The sequence below is a fragment of the Podarcis tiliguerta genome (genome assembly GCF_965153285.1).
Source record: "Podarcis tiliguerta genome assembly, chromosome: 17".
Classification (NCBI taxonomy): Eukaryota; Metazoa; Chordata; class Lepidosauria; order Squamata; family Lacertidae; genus Podarcis; species Podarcis tiliguerta.
In genome coordinates, this window is record NC_139550.1 from 12180734 (window position 1) to 12203293 (window position 22560).

General features: G+C 40.9%; 1 protein-coding gene and 1 long non-coding RNA gene across 4 annotated transcripts in view; one reads left to right on the forward strand and one right to left on the reverse strand.

The window, feature by feature from the left end:
- Window positions 1-22560, reverse strand: part of LOC310668040 — a 1372673-nt gene that overhangs the window by 549597 nt on the left and 800516 nt on the right. The window lies entirely within an intron of this gene.
- FSD1L (fibronectin type III and SPRY domain containing 1 like) overlaps window positions 3461-22560 on the forward strand; it is a 33115-nt gene continuing 14015 nt past the window's right edge. For all 3 annotated transcript variants that reach the window (XM_083420190.1, XM_083420191.1, XM_083420192.1), the window contains exons 1-8: window positions 3461-3698; window positions 9153-9248; window positions 10249-10380; window positions 13839-13940; window positions 17323-17345; window positions 18675-18796; window positions 21669-21878; window positions 22212-22310. In XM_083420190.1, the coding sequence (XP_083276316.1) occupies window positions 3684-3698; window positions 9153-9248; window positions 10249-10380; window positions 13839-13940; window positions 17323-17345; window positions 18675-18796; window positions 21669-21878; window positions 22212-22310 (799 nt within the window). In that variant the 5' untranslated portion in view covers window positions 3461-3683. The remainder of the gene's footprint in view (window positions 3699-9152; window positions 9249-10248; window positions 10381-13838; window positions 13941-17322; window positions 17346-18674; window positions 18797-21668; window positions 21879-22211; window positions 22311-22560) is intronic.

A 22560-nucleotide genomic window follows, 5' to 3' on the forward strand; every position in this document is an offset into this window, starting at 1 on the left:
TTCATTGGATAAATGTCAGGACAGGGAAATATGGAGGAACAGCACTAGGCAGATCAAAATGGAAATAAAAGCAAATACCAGCATCTTGGTCTATGCAAGGTGACATAGCAAAACTAACTCTCAACAGTCACCTCTGGCATTGGCAGCTTCTGGCAGCAGTTGCAGATGGAGGGGGTCAAGAGAAAAGGATGTTGGCACATAACTTGTTTTAGGAGCCTTTTACCCAGGTGGGTTCCGATGGGCAAGTGGCTCTGTCCAGCCAATAGAATGAATGCTACCCAGCCAGGAAAATGGCCAGGGGCAAGAAGATGAAGCAAGCCAGGTGGCCATGGCAAGGAGGGGGTGGGCTGTCAAGGTGCCAGACAGCAGCTTTTCCTCAACATATGCATTGGGAATTGGAGGCGACTCCTGCACCTGTAGGGAATGGAGGACAAGGCACTGGGAAATCCTTAAGTGACAGGCTCGGTGAGGGAGCACAACTGTGCCACAATCCATATTTTCTGTTTCATCAGCTCTGTCGTCACCACAGTCTCTAGTTTCCAAGAGCAGTGAAGTAGACTTCTCTGCTTCTCTCTCTCATTTTGCTGAATAGTAGGACTCCATTAAGTGCTATGGTCACATTCAGTATTATCCTGGATTGCCGTGTCTCTGGTAGCAAATGGGTTACCCAGATATTGCAAGTGGGTTATTGGTGACAGCTGCTGTTGTTTTAAAAAATCTGCTTTTCCATTAAAAGATATCTGAATCAAATATGGCCTGGCATTTTTGTGCCAGTGGTGATGTGTGGATGCTGTGAAAGTTTTGTGTGAACAAAGAGCAGCAATTCCACAAAACATCTAGAAGCATCTTGTCATTATCAACTGCAACTGCGGAAGAAAATGAAGAGTAGCCCATGTGGCTTTTTTACATAGTTTTCCATTTTCACTTTTATATGATGCCTTATTGGCAGCATTCCCCTCATTAATAATCTCCAGTTAGGCTTCTTGACCCACCCACCTCCATTTTTCTGTTGACTCTTAGCTTGCCAGACTCAGGTTGCCAGTCTGAAAAGCTAGCTGCCATTTATTTTTATTTTATTTTAATATTTTATTTTGCAGAAGCCTGTCCTTTGACAATGTTTTTTCCAGATGCACTTCCTTCCTTGTAGAAGACTAGGCTGCTTTATTTCCGCTATTATTTCCACTTCAGCTGCGTTTCAAACTTCCTCTTTCCACCGGTCTTTTCAGATTGTCCTTGACCAGGGCCTCTAGAAGGAATCTTAGTTCTGTTGAATCTATTGTTTATCTTGCTATCCACAACATAGAAATGCCAATAAATAAGGAAAATATAAAATGCCTTGAACAAGCTTGCCATTATAAAGTCATATCATCCTCCCACCCCCCTGTCCCCCTTAATGGCCAGAACCCAAGGTGTGCTTTCATTCCACACACCCAAGAGGGCGTTGTGCTTGTGCTTCTGCAACATCAGCCCACTGTGTCGCATCACAGCAGGTTTAAAGGGGAAAGCAGCCCCCCAGAGTGCCTTGCTGGCTGGACAGCGAGTGTTCACAACGTGCAAGGATTTAATGATGATGATGATAAAATATGACACTGGTGGAATGCTCTCCCCAAGGAGGCTCACCTGGTACCTTCATGGCTGGTGACAAGGTTTCTCTTCAACCAGGCATTTGGCTGATTAGCATTCTGTGACCTTTGAAATATGCCTGTGGGAGGGAGTTGGTTATTGGTTTGCTTTGGCTTTATTATGTATTGTGCATTTTCATTTTACAAACCGCCCTGTGACCTACAATTGAGTGGTGGAATACAAACTTAATAGTAGTAGTAGTAGTAGTAAAGGTAAAGGGACCCCTGACCATTAGGTCCAGTCGTGGCTGACTCTGGGGTTGCGGCGCTCATCTCGCTTTATTGGCCGAGGGAGCTTCTGAGTCATGTGGCCAGCATGACTAAGCCGCTTCTGGCGAATCAGAGCAGCGCACGGAAACGCCGTTTACCTTCCCGCCGGAGCGGTACCTATTTATCTACTTGCACTTTGACGTGCTTTCGAACTGCTAGGTTGGCAGGAGCAGGGACTGAGCAACGGGAGCTCACCCTGTCACGGGGATTCGAACCGTGACCTTCTGATCGGCAAGTCCTAGGCTCTGTGGTTTAACCCACAGTGCCACCCGTGTCCCTCAGTAGTAGTAGTAATATGCAATCTTTCAAGAACAAGCCTTTCCTGTAGTGGCTCCGTTTGTGGAACGCTCTCTCCAGCGAGGTTTGCCTCTTCATTATATACTTTTAGGGGCCAAGCAAAAATTTTTCTCTTCAACCAGGCCTTTGGCTGATTTAATATTCCTCTGGCTTTAAAGTGTTTTTGTGGGAGTGCTATTGTTTCACTGTTTTCATTTTAACTATTTATTTGTGCTTTTACATTGTACAGTATTTCTATCTTGTGAACCGCTCTGAGATCTTGTGACGAAGAGCTGTATATAAATCTAATAAAATAATAATAATAAAAAACAAAACAAAACAATGGGGCTGGGGACTTTTCTGTAGTCCCCAGAAAACAGCTGTTCCCAATTAGCTCAGTAGAACACCCCCCTTCTCCCCTCAAAAAGTCAAGCTTGATGAGGCCCTAAGCGACTGAAGGTAATGGCTATCCAGCTATCCTTTGCCAACAGCAAATTGTTGTTGTTTTTTGTGTTGAATATAAGCTATATGGTAATTTATGGACCTAATAAGTATCCAAAGCCATTTGCCACTGTTGCTGTATGTAGGTTTTATTTCATTTGTTTTTTATCTTATATTTTGGAAATGTACATCCATGTTTTTTCCTTTTTTGGGGGGGGGGGCCCAAGAGAGTGGGGCCCTAAGCTATAGCTTGTTTAGCTTATAGGTAAATCCTGCACTGTGTAGGCTACACCCATTGGGAACCACTTCTCTAAATATTTATTCGTTGGCTTAGGAACAGTTCTGTTCTGCAAGGGGGCAGCAGCAGCTGCAGCAAGAGCCGCCCTCTTTCCATGCAGAGAACACTTCTCATTACCAGACAGGTAGGGCAGGTGCCCGACGTTTGCCGTTTTCCTACACTGGGGAATTTTTTTTTTTACATTTTCTGTTGCATGAGATTTTTCAACTGTTCATATATGTTCTTTCAATGCTGAAATCAATTTTCGCGTACATGCTATAGTCATCTTGCAATTTCATATTTACACTGGGGATAAGTGGACACTGACACGTTGATGTACCCTAACCACATGGTAGCTATTGTTCTGCAAACTTAATTTTTCTTTATTTTTATGTAGTTTTGTAACCTAAATATCTGTATTTTCCGGATCGGACCACGGCTTCTTCAAGTAGACATAAAGTGCTATCAGGTATGGAGAAGCGAGACCGAAGCAGCAGAAAAGCACAACACACACCCGCGCATGCGCTCTCCACTGCGCGCCCCACCCTCCCTCCTTCCCTTCCCGGCGCCGCTCGCCACTGCGCATGCGAGGGCAAGGCGGCGGCGTCGCCGTCGTCCTGGGCGTGGCGCGCTCTGACGCCCGCCCTCAGGCTGCTGGGGTCGCGCGGCTGCCGCTATTAGTAGCCTGCGCGCCTGTCCCGTGAAGCATTCGCCGTCAGGGCGCAGGGAGGCGGGTCGGCCTTCGTCCTCTCGCTGCTTCCCCCACCCCCTGGGAGTAGCTCCTGCCCGTCCGCACCATGGAGGCGCAGAAGGTGAGCGGGTTTGAGGGGCTGGTCATGGTGGGCGTCGTCGTCTTGTGCAGGAGTTCTTCCCACCGCTCTGGTTTGTGAGGGAAAGGAGGCGCCTTTTCCCCTCAGGAGGAGGGGAAAGGGGGCCCTCCCCACCCCGCGAGTGTCTAGAGGAGACTTCCAGACGCGTGTGGTGGACATCCCCCCCCCCGTTTTTGTTTTTACGTGGAACCCCTAACGCGCGCAAAATGCTCGTGGGAACGCGGCATTCACGGGTGGCTGCAAAAATAATGGAATTGCAATGGCTGTTGCTGTCTGCGAGCATATACGAGCGCTCACGCCCCAGCAATGAAAGCTGCCGGGCTTCCTCGTCGTTGCACCTTGCAGGCTAAGCAAGCCCCGTGGATGGTGTCCGAGGCGGGCGGATTGTGCATGCAGGGGAAGGGGAGGGTGTGAATGAGTGGCGTGTCGTCGCCGGGTTGCCTCTGTCTTGTTAGCCGTCTACCCCCCCCCCACCCGCTTTCTTTGGCTTTCCCACGCCTTTCGGGGACCCTATTTTATCCTCCTTGACCTGAAATGCGAGAACCACCTCTTTTAAAAGCTGTTTGTTTTGAACCCTGCAAATTTCGTGGCATTTCCCTGCATCAGTACCTCTTTCTTTCTTTCTTTCTTTTCTCTCTCTCTCTCTCTCTCTCTCTCTCCCCCCCCCCCGCACTTCTTTGTCTTTTTTTTTTGGCTTAACAAAGAGTTCCGGTGATTACAACAGCTTGCTCAGCGTTTTTGTGGCTTTTCAGTTGATCCCAATAAAAGGCATGATGTCAACTGTTTTCCCTTCTTGCTACCGTTATGTTCAGTGTTAATAAGGATGCATAGGATTGCGGTGCTAGACTGCCATCCTAAATCCATTGACTACATAGTAGGCCGTGCTGAATTTACTCTTGAGTAAACACGCTTGGACTACCAAGCCTGTGTGCGCTTGAACACAGTTAGGTTGCCAATCTCCTCCTCCTCCTGCCTGTCTCTTCTTCTTCTTAAAAAACTGAAGAGTGATGCAAAGTTTTTCTTGCACTAAACAGGGAGAAAATAATTAAGCATTATAACTTGCAAAAAGTATTCAAATAAAGTTGGGTTAGGATTCTCAAAATACGCATCTGTGTCAGTACATATGAATCATAAAACATTTGTCAACAGTGTCACATTTTTTTACTTACTCCACACTGAGTTTACTGACATGCATGAGCAATTTAAATGGAACTGCTTATTAGCTAAGATGACTTAATTATTTTAGTGGAATATCATTTTATTCTTGGTGGGTTTCCTAGTTTCATGGAGCAGCACATAGGAAGTACTTTTGTAATACTTCCATGTGATTTAAGTAAACCTCTGAGGTTCATTTTTTAAATACAACCTTTTCGGTAGTTGGTGACATTGGAAGCGAAGGACTAATCAGTCACTATTTGTCAGTTTAATTTGTTTTTGTTTTTTTAAAAAGCAGCATACAAATATTTCACATATGGCTGCAATCCTGTACTCACTACCTGGAAGTAAACTCAGTGGAACAGAATTCTGAGTTGGCATGCATAGGACTGAACTGTAATTTGACCTGTTATTTTAATATACTGGGTAAGAAAATGAGCCACAAGATAGGAAGTACTGGTTCTAATTTCACTTCTCGCATGAATTAATTTATGACCTTAAAGCAGAAGTAGCTAATGTGTTGCCCTCTAGATGTTGTTGAACTACAACTCCCTTCATTCCTGATCATCAGATGTGTTGACTGAGTCTGATTAGTTGTATTCCAAAACATTTGCAGGGGCCGGTATTGACAAGCCCTGCCTTAAAGTACTTATTCAACACTTTTTAATATTAAATAGGACTTTCTCTAATTTCCCAAGCATTCCACTCATATGTTCTGTCCTACAGTAAGGGCCATTCACCTTGCATTTCATTTAAACCATTGGCAAGAAATGCAGACTGTAGCTGTATTGAGGCTGTGTAACCAAAACATTCATATTTGGATGCGTGACTTGAAATCTGTGGGTTAACAAGGTATTGTAAACTTAAAGATAAATCTTCTCAAACATACAGCGTATAATGAGGATAACGTTCTTATTTGGGGGTAAGTGAATCCCAAGTAGGACATCTGTACTCGAAACAGCTGGCTGTCTCTTTATTGAATAGAATTTTAGTTTACTTTTTAGGGTAAAAGTCCACACAAAGGAAATCACAGCACACTTTAAAATACAAAACAGACCTTAAAAACAGTAAAAATTCAATACATGAAACATTAAAACAACAAATAGTTATATTGGAATAGCAGTAGATACAGCCTCAGGTAAAAGCATACAGGGTGAACTAATATTAACCAAAGGCAGACCAGAATGAATATCCTTAAAAGGTCAGCAAAGCAGGGCTATATAGACTTCTGGTGAAAGGACACACCAAAGGGTTACAAGTGTTTTGGGCAGATTATTTAAGCAGTTTTTTAAAGCACATAACTAAATATGTGTTGTCTTGCAATTGATCTATCTGAGCCACTCTGGGAGCCTTTTAGCTGAAGAGGAGGGTAAGAATTTTCAAATGTTAAAGTGAATTTTGGTGGCTGGAAAAATGGGTGCTTGACATCCTCTCTATTCCCACATCGGTTTGCTCTGTAGTATGAACAACTACTCTAAATTTATTTGCATTCTATTTGTACTACAGGGATTTGCTTCGTAGTAAGAACTTAATATATGCTGCTTGAAGTTCGTTGGAAAGAGTAAGTGGATGTAGACTGGATTGGCAGGGGGATGCTTTGCTCTGCCTCTTCAAGAAGGAAAGGGGGAAGTAGGGGAAAGAGCAGTTACATATGTCAATAACCTTTCTGGTAAATGAATCTGCTTATGTTGCCTTCAACCATCTGACATCATAGGCTGGGGAATATATGTGGATCACTTCATAACCAACCAAGTGAATATTTAGACAGTTCACCTGAAACCTCTAATACTGGATTCTTCCTAATACTTGCTCAACTATACGGCACTGGCTTAATTTTTTTCTCTTGATTGATCATGATTGTGCATCCAGTAGAGTAATTGTGGGGATGGCTACTCTACCTTGTACACAGGAGAAAACACTACATCTCAAAGTGGCACCATCCTTTTAAAGTCATAGAAAAAAGGTTAAGATTCCTGTGCTGCTAGGCTCTGTATAGGATGCTGTTTCCTTCCTACCAATGATGTAACACACTTAACCACACATCACAGTAGATCTTGTAGTGATTATGTATTTAAATAAAACATGTTTCCTAGCGGTTGCTGTGTTTGGCCAACAAAGAGTGCAATATGCACAGAGAGCACAGAATTTATGGTTATTGTCTTAGATCAAGAGGTGGAAGAGAGCCCGATACTTTGGGATAAAGACATACTCAATTGCTAATCCATTTATACTGGATACATCATCAAACTGTAATTTAGAAAGGAATGAATGATAGTCTTGGAAACGCACAGTACATTAAATGTCTATTCTGATTCCCTTTGACCCAGAGGCTTTATGAGACAAATAACTATATATAGCTGTGTGGGGTAGATTTTGTGAGAGTTGAGTTGCACAGTGAAGGAGACCATTGCATATATAATCCTACAAAATCTTTTTAAATCTCATGTTTATATGTGAATATACTGACCTGATAAAGTAGGACAGTGTGCTAGGCAACAGAAGAAACTCCTATTAATAATTCAGTATAAAGCAAGTTGAGCAAGGTTAAATGTGTGCATCTAGAGGAAGAAATATGCTACCATCAGACCACCGGAAGAGGATGTAACTTGGGGAATTGCCCAGGTAAAAGCATAGTTACATCAAGTGACTTGCTGTCTGATACTAGCTGCATGACTTTCTATACTGTAAAAGTATTAGTTGTTTCTGTATTCCAGTTAATGTGGAAATTGGCTACAACTCTAGTTTTTTGTTCTGAAGTGATCATGAATATATGGATTAATTTTAAGCCTTGGTTAATATTTAGTATGAATAATTAGAATTAGAACCTAGACTGGTCCTATGTACAGAGGTTGATGTCTGGTTTTTCAAATGAATTTCTTGGTTCTCTTACTAGCATAATGCATGAGTAGTAGTAGATACATCCAGAGGTCATCGCTTTCTTCTCAAACTGTCAAGAGGGAACTGGACAACCTTACCTTGTGGCTTCTTGTATTTAGAACACATAACTTCAGTGCTAATCTACCTAGTAAAATATTGCTGGATCTATTTAAGAGAATAAGAACAATATGCCTATAATGGTGTACGTTTTGTTATAAAAAATTGTATTACTACATGTATGAAAATGACAAATTACCACGCTTGCTGCTTAAGTAGCACTTAACTGTAGGATTTTCATCTGTTTTACACAGTAAACCAGCACTGAAATGTAAAAGTTGTTCTTCATTGTCTGTACTTTCATTTGATGAAGTTCATCTTCTAACTTAAGCTTCATTCTCAAACCTTGTTTAGGGTGAGACAGTTGGTAAGTGAAAATAACACAACATGGTATGTTTGTATTTTAGGAGTTGACTGTGCAGTGAACTGTCTTGGCACCTTTCAAATAGAAATCTTTGCCCTCAAATTAGCTATTGCTTCTCTGTATATGGATATAAAACTATTTCTATGTTGTAAGACTAAATGGGTTCTAATAAATCCAAATAAGAACAGATGAGCGTGTTCTGACTTGCACAAACTGACAGTTATGCTTATAGGATCTAAGGCTTAACCTAAGAGGTATATAGACCTGTAATATCACTTAGATCACCTGGGGAAATTGTGCTAGTGGTTCTGCACCCTGTAGGATAGAATATGCCAGTGACCCAAAAATGGCCATCTTCCACAGTTGCCACTGTATTGTGGAATTCCCTTGTCTCCAACATACATGCAGCAACAACAACTGTCAGTTGCTTCAGAAGTCTTGTAAAAGCACATTGGGTTGCTCCAGGCTTTCCCTGACGCTTAATATTGGTCCCTGTCTTTCTTTGTTTGAATTCACTAACTTCTTGCTTTTGTGTTTATATGCCTTTATATTACTAGTTATGTGCCACATTTGTTCTAATAATACATTTTTGTGTTCTACGGTGCTTAGAGATTTTTAAAATATTAAGGAGTTTATCAATGCTTTTAAATTAAAAGCATTTGCAATCATTTGCAAAAAACAAACAAGTCAATAACTCTGAATAGTATTGGTTCCAATTACACCTGACTATGGTAGCTATTAAGCCACTTGCTATTAAACATGCAAGTCTGACCTCACCAGTGTTGCTGCGTTGAAGTAAACAGTTTTGGACATTATTGTTGTTTTTGTTAAACATTACAAACAATAAATAAATGTAACCAAATGAAATTATTTCAGTTACAGGCTTGTATAGTGCAAAAGCACAGTACAGAAGCAAGAAGGGTATATACACCAAGGTAATATGACCTTGCATATATTAATTCAATTTACTCTTCTAATTCTAGGAAGCTCTGCAGAGGATTATCTCCACATTGGCCCACAAAAATGATGAAATCCAAAACTTCATTGAAACTCTAAATCACACTTTAAAAGGTGTACAGGTAGGTTGTAGAGCTCATTACGTTCAAAGCTGAAAGGGCTTCTCTCGTTTTCTTTAATACTGCAATTGCAAACCATATAGGCCAAGGGCCAAACCTAGATAATGGCTGTGCAAGTCATGTGAGTTTATTCATGGGTACACATCCTTATTCTTTCACATTAATGTCTTTTTTTCTATGTTGGTTGTTGCGTTGCTCTTCAACTGGGGTGAAGTGGCTTCAAATCTTTTCCCAGCCTTGCTCAGTTGGTAGAGCACAAGAATCTTAGTCTCAGGGCCATGGGTTCAAGTCCCACATTGGGCAAAAAGGTTCCTGCATTGCAGGGGTTGGACTTGATGACCGTTGAGTGTCCCTTCCAACTCTACAGTTCTGTGTTTATATCTGAGGATAACCCCATGCACACTTCCCAAAATCCCTTGAAGAAGGGCAAGAGGATACAAATGCGCTAAATATGTAAATGAGGCAATTGTATTATTGGAGCAAGCACCAAGATTTTCCTTTTATATCAAGCAGTTTAGAAAATTTTAAATTAAATTAAAATGCCTCTTACTAAAATCTCTCTCTCTCTCTCTCTCTGTGTGTGTGTGTGTGTGTGTGTGTGTATATATATATATATATATGAATGAAAATGTGTCAAAATAAATTAATTCAATAATACTGCTAAGTCAAGTGGGTTCCCAGCTGTTTTTGGACTACAACTCCCATCATCCCTAACCACTGGTCCTGCTAGCTAGGGATGATGGGTGTTGTAGTTCAACAACAGCCGGGGACCCGTGTGATAGTGATTTCTTTGGGCCAGGATGACTAAAGAAAAAGGGCAAGCCTGTGAATATTACTATATGTATTGATAATGATCTGCAGTATCCTTTATTATATTAAGGAAATGGAAGTATGCTACTGTGATAAGAACAAGGTTCTGTGATGCTTATTACATTTTATAGTTTGTGCTGAAGAAATAGACAAAATCTGACAGCACAACTCATAACTGAATTTTTGTTTACAGGCTAATTCTTCCAATGTAATTGCTGAGTTGGATGAGGAGTTTGATGGCTTATATGCAATACTCGACGAGATGAAGGAGAGCATGTCAACTAGTATCAAGCAAGAACAAGCTCATAAAACCCAAGAACTTCAGGTAATTAGCTTTCTGATGATTTTGTAGTAGAACTCTCAAGCTCTGTCAGGATAGGGAAATGTGGGCTAATTAAATTAGTAGACTGTCACTTAATTAGCTTTGCACGCAGCACAAGTTTGCTTTCTAAAACACTTTAAATTCTGTAAGCTTCTGCAAGCATTTCACTTGCTTTGCACTTGTCGTAACCTTCTCTGTGGTACTTCTGTAAAAGTAGGTTGCGTTTTGAATGTTGACATGCAAATGACCACACAACCCCTCTCAGTTCTTTGGAATTCCTGGAGCACTCTTGAGTGAGTGAGGATTACTTTCACGTGCCTTGGTGCATGCCTCTTCCTATTAGACTCCTGGAGTTTTTATCTCTACCAGCAAGCGCAGAGAGCAAACTTAAAAATTGACATTCAGGTTTGGCCCTGTGTGCCTTGTATGAAAGACTTGTCAGCTACATGTAGGCAGCAGGAATGTGTAACTCTTGTTTCTTTAGTTGCTGGGCTACAATACAGGACTCTGAATTCAAGCTTTGTGGCAGACTTAAAAAATGAAGAAAAATGCTAGCTAATAGGCATAGTGTACAGAATGCTTTCTGTTTGAATGTACATGGTTTATACACATATTTTTAACATCTTAATCAAATTATTTTGGCTGATGCCGCATTATCCTTGAAGGAAAATACAGCAGTGACCAAAGCGGCCAACAACACTAAGTTGCCAATATTAGATTGTATAAAGCCTTTCTCTGTACCAAACGTGCTTAAAACCCCTTTGTCAGCACATTAATTAAATGAAATAGAAGCCAGTAGGCTTGGATAGCTTGCACAGTTCAGTTTTCATATATGAAAAGCAGTTACTCTTTTCAGACTTCTGATTAGCACTTATGCTTTAAGAGTTTGATATGAGACTTAAATTGATTGCATCCAGTTCTGTTCTTTGAGTTGAGTTTTACACATGTAACCTATCCAGGGAGGTAGTTATCTTCAATCTGCTCTGTGTAATTTTTAATTTTTGGAGCAAATTGATTCAGATGCTTAGTTGCCTAGATTTCCTTAACTATTTTTATTTGTCTTACTAAAATATTCATTTCCCATGTTTCAATAAAATGTGACAAACCACGAAAGGCAGAAAACAAAACAAACTGCTTAGAACTTTTTGGAAAAAGCATATTGGAGTCCAGTTTTCCCCCTGCCATTTTGTTTAAGCAAAACTGTCCCAAGGCTGTCCAGAATGGACACTCTTCAGTTTTTTACAGGGAGCAGCATTGTTCTAATATATTGGCTGGGCAGAGAGTAAGGAAAGGAGGTTTCCCTAATGTCTCCAACTTATTTTTGAATGGATGCAGAGTTTTATGGACACAGGGCTGGAAGTTAAAGTACTGTCAGCAGATGGAAGTACAGTGGTACCTCGGGTTACATATGCTTCAGGTTACAGACGCTTCAGGTTACAGACTCCACTAACCCAGAAATATTACCTCGGGTTAAGAACTTTGCTTCAGGATGAGAACAGAAATTGTGCTCCTGCGGCGCGGCAGCAGCAGGAGGCCCCATTAGCTAAAGTGGTGCTTCAGGTTAAGAACAGTTTCAGATTAAGAATGGACCTCAGAACAAATTAAGTACTTAACCCGAGGTACCACTGTATGGAATTAGTAAATGTGAGATTAATTTGGGCTGCTCTTGCTCCTCATGTCTACAGCTTCACTATGTGTGTAAAACAGTATTGGAAACATGGCATCTGACTTCTCTTTGTAATCTTGGCAATCTGTGAAGCCTCATACCGAAGGAGGACTGGAATGTGCTTGTACTAGCTAAGAATCATCGAATATTAGAATTGGAAGGGACCACGAGGGTCATCTAGTCCCGCCCATTGCAATGCAGGAATCTTTTGCCCAACGTAGGGCTCAAACCCACAACCCTGAGATTGAGTCTAATGCTCTTCCAACTGAATTATCCCAGCTGTTCCTGGTAGAGCGCAATTTTTCATGGTTTGCAAGTAGCCACAGTTGTTGTGCTTCCATGGCTGTGTTAGTCACCGTAGCTCATTCTTTCACCCTGTTCCTTGAAAGAATTCTACCTTTTTCTGACAGCTTAAAGCTTATCACACAGTAAAATGTGCTAAATGTATACAAAGTAAGTTAGTTCAACTTGATCATGGAATTTTGGTATAATTCAGAATCTCGGTGTACCAGATGCTGTCAAATAACTTCACCTCTTAAATCACTGGTGCACATGTGGCTTTTGACAATACAGATACAGCAGCTGACCTGTCTCTCCAGTGATGAATATACAGTATTTGAAATATTAAAACACACCAACAGCATCTGGTTAGATCAGGGCAGTCCCAACAAACATGAGCCGCAAAAAGACTTTGACACAGAATTCATAGGCCACACTGAATTACATTTCCACGTTGTAAATTAAAATGTTTGCGATATATTTAATATTATTTAATATACATAGTTAATATATTTAATTAAATCTATTAATGGTATATTTAAATCTAATCCTTTAAATTCTTAAACAAGTTTAATGCATAAACAGATTTATGCACTTTCGGTAACAATGCATGACACTCCCCCCCCCCCAAGCTTTCAATATGATTTTTCTTGAATGTTGCCCAAAAAAGTCCTTGTGGGCCGTGAGTTGGACCAGCCTGGGTTAGATAGTAAAATGTCTGGTAATCTCACCATGCAATACACTAAGCAAGGAAAGAGAACTCTGCTTCATGAATTGCCAAGACTCAGGTAGTTGGAAACCTTGTTTGTCAATACTGTACTGTTGTATTGAGCAACATGACATGGAACCTTAATGTTGTATGCCTATACTGCCACCTAATAGTCTATGACACCCCCTGAACCTTATAGTCGCGTATCCAGCACCACGTAAGGGAGTAAAGACGCTGGGATCTAAAACTGTGAAAACTCAAGAACAGGCATTCTAGAACACACTTCTTCAGAATTCTCTGGCCTACACTTGGTGCACTTCCTCGAGTAGATCACACCTTTTATTGAGCTTCACTCTTCATAGACTAAGATAAAATGCTGTGTTACCTTGAACGTGGCGTGCCAAAGTACATAGTACTCAGCCGGGAGTGTCTTTTTATGTTCATACATTTATGGGGTGGGTGGGGAATAAACCTGTGTGGGTGTACAATTGATTGCAGAGGGGGCTGAGTTCCGCAGAGAAAACTCTGTCTTATTTTCCTCTGCCAGAAAGGTTTTTTCCCCCAATACTGCATGTTCGTGTTTTTTTATTGTGTTTCATTCTAATATCTTTTTGTTTACACTCTACACTAAATACGCCAAGGATTGAACTTGAGACCTTCTATAGCATGTGTTCCATAAGGGCCTCATCCATTTGCCAGTAATGGGCATCTGGAATTTTTTGGGGGGTGGAGAGAAGATAGCCCTGTGCTCTCTGAATAACTCCTGTATGGACTGGCTTACTGAACAGCTTTCTGTTATGTTCCTAGAATCAACTTAGCCAATGTAGTAATGCCCTGGAGAACTCTGAAGAACTGTTGGAATTTGCTGCTCGTTCACTGGACATAAAGGACCCTGAGGAATTTTCAAAGGTATAAAAGTGTTAGACATGAAGAAGAAAAGGAGAGATGCTATTTAATTGCATGCCATTTGCCTGCAACTACTTATAGATTGTGTAGTAAACATTGTGGAGGACTTATTGTGGAGCTGATTAGAATCTCTGGAGTGATCAACATTACCTTCTGAGCATTTCAAGTACATGTATTCAGACTACCCCAGGATAATAGTACTATTCTGGTTACTGGTTTTGTAATCAGTAGGTAGTAGTTTTCATGAATGAAATGAGAACTATAGGGTGTGTTTGAGGAGTGGGAGGAGAAGTTATATTGTACAGTGGTACCTTTGTTTATGAACTTAATCTGTTCCGGAAGTCCGTTCGTACACCAAAAACGTTCTTAAACCGAGACACGCTTTCCCCAATGAGGCTTCCATCCACCAGTCGGCTTCCGTTCGAAAACCTGCTTCTGGTTTTGCAGAGTGTGTTGCCCAAATCATTTGTTAACAGGACTGTTCTTAGACCGAGGTACGACTGTACAGCCAAAAGTGCTTTGCTTGTGGAACTGTTTAGTTGGATACTGTCTATAGGCTAACACCCATAGAAGCTGAATTGGTCTGTGCAATTATAGTTCATAGTGTTTTAAGAGTGCTCAGTTGCTAAAAAAAATTAACAGGAAAATTAAGATGACATAATGCTTGCATAATTTTATTAGGTACCTGCAGAGAATTACATCTGTTCATTCACATACTTGATAGAAAATTTACACACAGCAAGCATGTTGTGCTCAATATTAGTAGATCATCGGTATTGTCTCTGCTATATGGTTGGATCCGGAGAAACACTGGTAGAAGGGAGTGACTTTTTTGCCACAAACCTTCCCAGCAGCCCTCTGCCTACCCTACCAGGATCAGGGAACCTTCATGAATGGAGTGGGCTTGGGGGAAGGAGGAATCCCCCAAATTAGGCAGAGCCACCTTCTGTGACTGCGTTCTCCATTCTTGGAAGGTGCCTCTGCCTGATATTTCTGATGGTTCTCAAAACAGCAGAATCTTCTGACCTTAGGGAGAGGGCCCCTTCTGGCATTTCTGTAGATCCAGCTAATAAAATGATTGACTAACTGCTAAATGGGAATATAGCAGGCAAAATAATCTACTTTTAGAAACACAAACTTGGCAATGCATTAACTTGCCTCTGTGTGTTAAATAGATTTATTACGTTGGCTTTGCCAGTCAGTGCATCATGCCTCCAGCTGATGTGCATTAGCAATGCTACATTGACTCCGAACCATGTTCCTTGTACATTGGTTGGAAAGGAAGCTGAATGATCCAATCAAGGGCAGGCAATGCTTAAACTGATATATGAAAGAATTCCAAATGATCCATCAAAATCTGAATTTGTTCTGCTCTTTGTGTTGAAGGGCTGCATTTGAACTTTGTTTTTATACTTTTAACAAGCTCATCTGAAGTTGTTTGCGTTATTTCCCTGGAAATTAAACCCAAGGCAAAAACAGAATTATAAAACTTGCTCCTCAGGTTCTGTTTGTTCACCATTAATGCCTATCCTAGTTTTTGACTAGGGTTAACTGTTGCTACACTGTTTCATCACAGTTCCTTTCCATTTGTTACACTGTTTCCCCTGGACTTCATCCAGGTTCCTTGTTCTCAGTTCTTGGATTGTTTCCACCTTGCGATGCCCAACAACAAATCCTAATTATTGGATTTTTTTGTCCTATGTTTTTGTGCCTGCCAAACAGCCATAGATACAAAATAGCTTGGATTTGTAAACTTTTTAAATACATTTCTGGATGTTTGAAAAGTTGCTTATCAGCCTTTTCTGTACTAGCAAGTTATTTGTGGACTATGACCAAATTATACTTGCCTGCTATAACAAGGTTAATTTTGGCTCTCAAATAATTCTCAGGGTAGCCATTTCACACTGAGATTTTCTGAAGCAATTCTGAAAATGACCTGGGTTGAATTGAGGGATAGGGTAGCCCAGGGAGAAAAGGATTGCTGTTGCTTTTGTGGTCAGAGTAAAGACTTATCATGAAAGCGGACTTTATATACCTTTCAATGGTCATGTATAATTGCTACACTTCAGCCTTACCTTGTGACTATCAAAGTAAATGGTGAATAAATTTGCCATGAAAGATACTGCACTACGTATAACTGCTGAGGTAGCAGACACCCAACGCTTGTTGCAGAAGACTGCATTCCCTTCCAGCTAAATTCATTATAGTAATCTCTGCTTTGATCTAACAACTTTTAATTATTTATGCAATAAGCAACTTAAGCAACCATTCTGGGTGGTTGCAGGGGGACTTTGCTTAGAATATCTGCTTCTGGTTTTGTAACTTGCATTTTAAGATGGTCTAGTTGGGAGATAGGAGAGGAAAACATTGTGGAAGCATTTTCATTCATGGTGCAGATAGCATTGAGTTTGAGATGCAGGAAGCAACAGCTTCCCTAATTTGAAGTTAGTGATCTTGGGCAAGTTGTTGTGGTTCACAGTATCTCAGATGACAGGCGAGGATGTTTTATTTTCTGTTTTGTTCTGATTGGTCATCTTATCACCTAAGACACTGTTTGTGGTGATAACATATAAAATCTTAATACATAGTCTTTTCCTGTGTTCAGTACATAAGGAATGAAGATAAAAATGTTTGCAAAGTACCCCCCCGTGCCATGAAAGGGACCGCAGATCAAAATTTAAAACTCTTTATTTTTTGTTGGCAAACAGAGATGGCAATGTCCTAATTTCTACTGTATTTGTGATAGTTGTAATAGCAAACAACTTTTAAATGTATATGAAGCTGATGTTTTAGTTTCTTAATTCGGATTCTATGTTGTGTCACTTACTTGTTATACTAATTTGAAACCTTAATTATCTGTGGGTCAGACAAGAACCCCTATCTAGCCAGGCCTGAGCATGTTCACTAGAGTGTAAGAATTTGGGGTGCATTCCAGTATTTCTTGCCACCGATAACATTTTGTTGCCTAGGGCCAGTTGAATGATAAAACTCCCTGAATTTGGTTCAGCTCTGGCACAGATCTAACACTTACTCACTACCTAGTTGCTGACATGCCCAATGAAACACTCAAATGTTACTTGGCCCGATCAGATTAAAAATAGAGCACAGAGATTTGATGACAGTGTCATACGGAATTAGTTTAGTGTGGCTTGTTGAAATTCCTTTTTGTTGTTTTTTTTTTTGCTTGTTGCTGAATTTCTAATATCTTTGTATTAACAATGGCTTATGAGGCAGGTCTTCAGTGGTAAAATTCTGAGATGGTTTTGAAACTGACCTGGACATCTGTGAGATTGATAACTCTAACTCTTTCTTGCATGTTACTGCAGATGAAACTTGCATGAAACTATTAATTACCTTCTCTCTCTTCTTCCTGATGCACCTCAAGGCTGCCAGACAGATCAAGGATAGGTACAGTACCAACTTATTTGTTTCTGTTCCTAGTCTTCCATAATTGTCGTTGAAGATTCTGGCTAAGTAATTCTTAACAGTTTTCACTTAAGATTCATGCAACTAAAAGATAAAATTAAGTTTTGCATGCTGATAAGACAACACTGCTGTGTTTTGGCTTTACACTTCCTTCTCCCTGTGTGGTGTGTGAACTTTCATTCAGTGACAAAAGAACACAGGCACGTTTTTAAACAAATGTGTCTGTAAGGGGGGAAAATCATTCTTAATGCTGATCCCTTAAAATAGGTGCCATTTCAAATTTAATTTGGAAGTGGCACAGGAGGCCAAAAATGTTTGTTTTATATGGTATGTAGGCCTCACTTACGGGATATCAGAACTTGTTAAGGCAACATAATTTGAGCTGGATTTTAGTTATCTAAAACAGCATGGTTACTAGAAAAATCAGGAAATGGTACACTTGTCCCTTATCTGTTCCCAAAACAGTTGAAGCACGTTCACATATGTATAGTTGAAATTTGGTGCAGCCCCAAAACATCCAAAGTGCAGAAACATAAAACTTTTCAGTTTTAACTTGTAATGTTCACCTTCATTATTATTCTAATACCTCAGACAAAGAATAGAGAAAGATAGGCTATATGTAAGACATAATATTTCCATGTCATACACCTGAATTATGCTCAGATTTGGGCAGGGAATGAGAAGACTTCCAGTGGCACTCAATAACATTTCTCAGCTTTTGCTTAATAGACACCTCATTTACTATTCTGTTATATGAACGCAGCACCAAGACTCCCTGCTCTTTCATATGCTCACTTTTATGTTTAAGCTTTATCATGTATGGACTCCTCTTTCTGAAATGAGTCTTGACTATTAAGGGCCAAGCCAGGCATTGGATACCAGGAGCATCCTGCCCCCAAAAAACTTGGAAACCTTCCAAGTTGCTGCTCATAGCACCAGCAGGCGTCCAGAAGTTATAAGCCTTGTGAAGCTTCCACAGAGTGGTTTTGTATGATGCGCTCTATCCTTAAGATGTTGCAGGAGCAGAAGTGGATAGTTACAAAGACAAACCCTCAGCATGGTAGCTTGGGTAGCTGAGAGGTCTACCGAAAATCCCACAGCCTGAACCCCCGCAAAATATTTGTTCTAACTCTCAACTTGTCATCAGTAGTCAATCTAAATAAAGGTCTTGGTATAGTTTGGTGAAGTGCCAAGCTCCAGTATCGGCTTCACTTTTTATCTAGACATTTTAAAATATTGAAACCCCTGTCTTCCCTGTCTGTTGTTTTTGGCTCCTGCCTGAATGATTTTTACCTGATTTCTACCCTTTAGAGTCACAATGGCTCCAGCGTTCCGCCTGTCCTTGAAACCCAAAGTGAGTGACAACATGACACACCTGATGGTGGACTTCTCTCAAGAAAGGCATATGCTCCAGGCTCTAAAGTTTTTGCCAGGTAAAAATAAGTCTGCACAGCATTGAGCTCTTTGGAATACTGCTGCCCTGTTTCCAAAGAGGTAAGGAATAATCTTCCCTTTTGCTGTAAAGATGGCTATGGGTGAGTGTGAAATGCTCTCCTCCCACTTCCCACAGTGTATCGTTTTGTATATATTTAAAGTGAGCGTGGGACAAAGGAGAACACTCTCCTCACTTCACATCCAGACAGGACATACCCGAGAAGGGAGAGTGGCAGAGAGGTTGGTAGCTGTGTAGATGACAAACAAGAAATACATTTGTAAGTTTGCAGAGTTCAACAAGGGGTGTGTCAGGGAACTGCCATCGGAGCGGGAGGCGGAGAGGAGGCTCCCGGACGATGGTGGAGAAGGTCCTAGTAGGAGGAGGGATAGCCCATCCGCTGGGGAAGGGAATCAGCGCAACACCAGTGGAGAAGGGGAGGAGATAGAGGAATCGGAGAGGTGGCTCCCGGACTCTTCGCAGGAGACCAGCGGAGAGGGCACTAGCACTCCGTTGCCCACACCCACCTTGCGCAGAAAACTTTCGCGCAGGCAACGGGGGAGGAGACTGGGCATCAAACAGCTTCTATGTTGGAAGCGGTTTAAGAAACGCCCACTGACGGATTCTGCCAGCGACTGAGGCAGCCACGGATCTTGAGGGTTCAACCATGCAACCTAGCCAGGAGTAAAGGCAACTCACGCACGAGCAGCCCCTAGAACCATTACAGGGTGGCTAATTGGTAGACCGTATCTGGCCCTCAAAAGGTCTTTTGTGGCCCCCATGATCCCCACCAGATTTCTTACTTTTGAAAAAGTGTCTTAAGAATATTGACCACTCCTGTGATTCCCCTGCTTTGAGGCCAAAAGGTTAACTATTTCTTAATTGCTTCCATAGTTCTTGTGTTTATTGTGCACCTGAAGATCCTCCCTAAGTTGGTTCCATTTAAAACTTCAAAAAACATTTTTTTAAAAAGCAGATTGTTCTGTGGGTCCCCTGCAGCGAACCAAAGGGATTTGGACCCCCCCCCCCCGGCTGATTTCCCCAAATTTATTTTTAAGGTTCTTCAAATTTATTTTTCATTGAGTTATTATGAGAGTTATTATGAGAGAAGCAATTTGAAATAGGTGATGGGGGAGCCTTTTTGAAGGCAGCCTTGAGAAGTTCGTATCTCAACATGACTACTTTGACATGCAGGTGCTGGGGTCTTGTCCATAGATTAGGGCAACCCTCTGCCAGAAAAGGGCTAGCCGCTCTGGGTCTAAACTCATAGCTCACAGATATGATACTGGAGCTTACTTAAGATGCCCATCAGACTATTATTATTATTATTATTATTATTATTTATTTATTTATTTATCTTTATTTTATTGTTTTATTATTTATTTATTGAATTTGTATACTGCCCTACACCCGGAGGTCTCAGGGCTGTTCACAGAACAAAATATAAAACCACAAAATATACAATCAAAATAACAACTCAATAACCCACCCCCCCCCAACCCACATTTTAAAATCAAACCAACCAAAGGCCTGGTTAAAAAGGAACGTTTTTGCCTGCCGCCTAAAGGTGTATAGGGGCATAGCGGGATCACCAGCCGAAGCTGATGGAAGGCACTCTGAGCCACTGAGACTCTGGATGCTGCAAATGTACTTTTGCAGAGGTTTTGCAAGGATGCAAGTTCCCCTATTTTGCACAGCCACTTTGCAAGTAGTATTTTTGTGCCTGAGTTTGCTCATGCAAGGATAATCTAAGACTTTGTATTGAAATATCAAATTAAAACTGTCAGGATTTCAAATCTGATTTTATCTTGTGGATGATGAATTGTTTGGGATCTTTTGGTATAAAGACTTTGTGCAGTTCTGAGTGTTTGCATTGGACACTAATTCTAACTGATGGCTAAAACAGCTCAGCTTTAAATGATGAAACCCAAAGTGAGTCTTCTGACATTCCTAACTTTTGACATTTCATACTGTCTTGCTGACACCTCAGTCCAGAATGTCAAAATACTTATTGATTTGTGTCTTTGACAGCTTCTCATTGTTCCTGCTTCTCTTTCTCCCCCTCCCTAGCAAAAATAAAAATAAAAAATAAAATACCAGAAACAGACCTCTATCCACCCCGTGTTTGAATTTGAATGTAGCAAACTTCTTTTTCAGCTTTCCCCATTAAGATAAAATAGTAATCTCTGGGATTAAATATTTAGCTAGTCTCCTGGGGCTTTTACCCCTGAAGAAGGGGACAATCATACTTTGCTGTGCTATGATAGTTGTAGGGAACCTCTCTCTCCCTCTCCCTCTCCCTCTCCCTCTCCCCCTCCCTCTCCCCCTCCCTCCCTCCCTCCCTCCCCATCTACCTCTCCTCTTCTTCTCTTTCTCTGTGTGAGAGAGAATGAAAGAAGGATGTTGCATTCCTCACACATGGTGGCACTCAAACACCAAACCTTTAAAACTATTTTGGGGAATGTTCCTTGGCATTGCATATTTGTTCCAGTAGCTGTTTGATCCCTTAAGCACAAGCCTTACTGGACTGCGTTTTTTAAAAAGGTCAACCTGAAACAGAAGTCAATAACAAAGGCAGGCAAAAACACTTTAAGACTCATCACAGAATGAATGCACATAGTTTAGAACTGCAATCCTGTGTACACACCATCCCACTAGACTTAATTCTAAATATTAATGCATAGGATCGGGTAGTACATAAAAGTGATCAGGTCAAACCTAAGCCATAGGATTTTGTTTTTAATCTTAGCTGAGTTAAGTCTGTCTTTTTGTGCTTAAGTCAGTGCTCACCCATCTGGATCTTGCCAAGAGTACAAGATCAGTATGTGGGTGGCAGTTGGGTTTACCAGTGATCTGTTTTATTTCCTTAACAGTGCCCAGAGCTCCAGAGATAGTTCTAGCAGATTGTATTGTGGCTGACAACTCCGTAACGATTTCATGGCAAATGACAGAAGAAGACAACAAAATTGATCACTATATACTAGAATACAGGAAAACCAACTTTGATGGGCTTCCTCGAATAAAGGACGAGAGGTGCTGGGAATCTGTGGACTACATTAAGGGCACTGAATACACATTATCGGGTAATTTTATTTTTCTGTTCCCTCCAAGTTGACTTGAGTTGTAACATGAGCTTCATACTTTTTCACGGGAATCTCTTAATGTCAGCTCCCCCATCTAATGTGAAGCCTGCATTTGCAAATGTTTTGCACTCCCAGCGTGATAAATGGAGATCTGATCTCATTCACTTTCCTCGACTTCAGCTAATATTGATAAAGTACTTAACTTTGTCTGTAGCTTGGGAGAAGCAGCACTTTAAAACAGTATACATATACCTTTCCTCTTTTATAGTGCTATTTTTTTTATTTTTGTTCATTTTAATGGTACTGGATGTCTGAAGACCTTCTCTCTTTCAGGTCTGAGGTTTGATTCAAAATACATGAACTTCCGTGTCAGAGCTTGCAACAAGGCCGTGGCTGGGGATTATTCTGATCCAGTGACTTTAGAGACGAAAGGTAAAACTGGATAGCTAAGAAATAGGACCATATAGTGGCTTGAATATAGGAAATGCATGGTCAAATGCCATCTTGGCTATAAAATGTACAGTGTTGTTTTAGGGCAGCAGCTGTGTACCTTAACGTACCTCAAATCGTTAAGCCCAAAAGCCGTTTTAAGTGAATTGGAGGAAAGGATTGAAGCAGAGGACTATAGTATTTGCACTGTCTAAAGGGCTGCTATTTAAAATTGTTGACATGGTACCAGGAG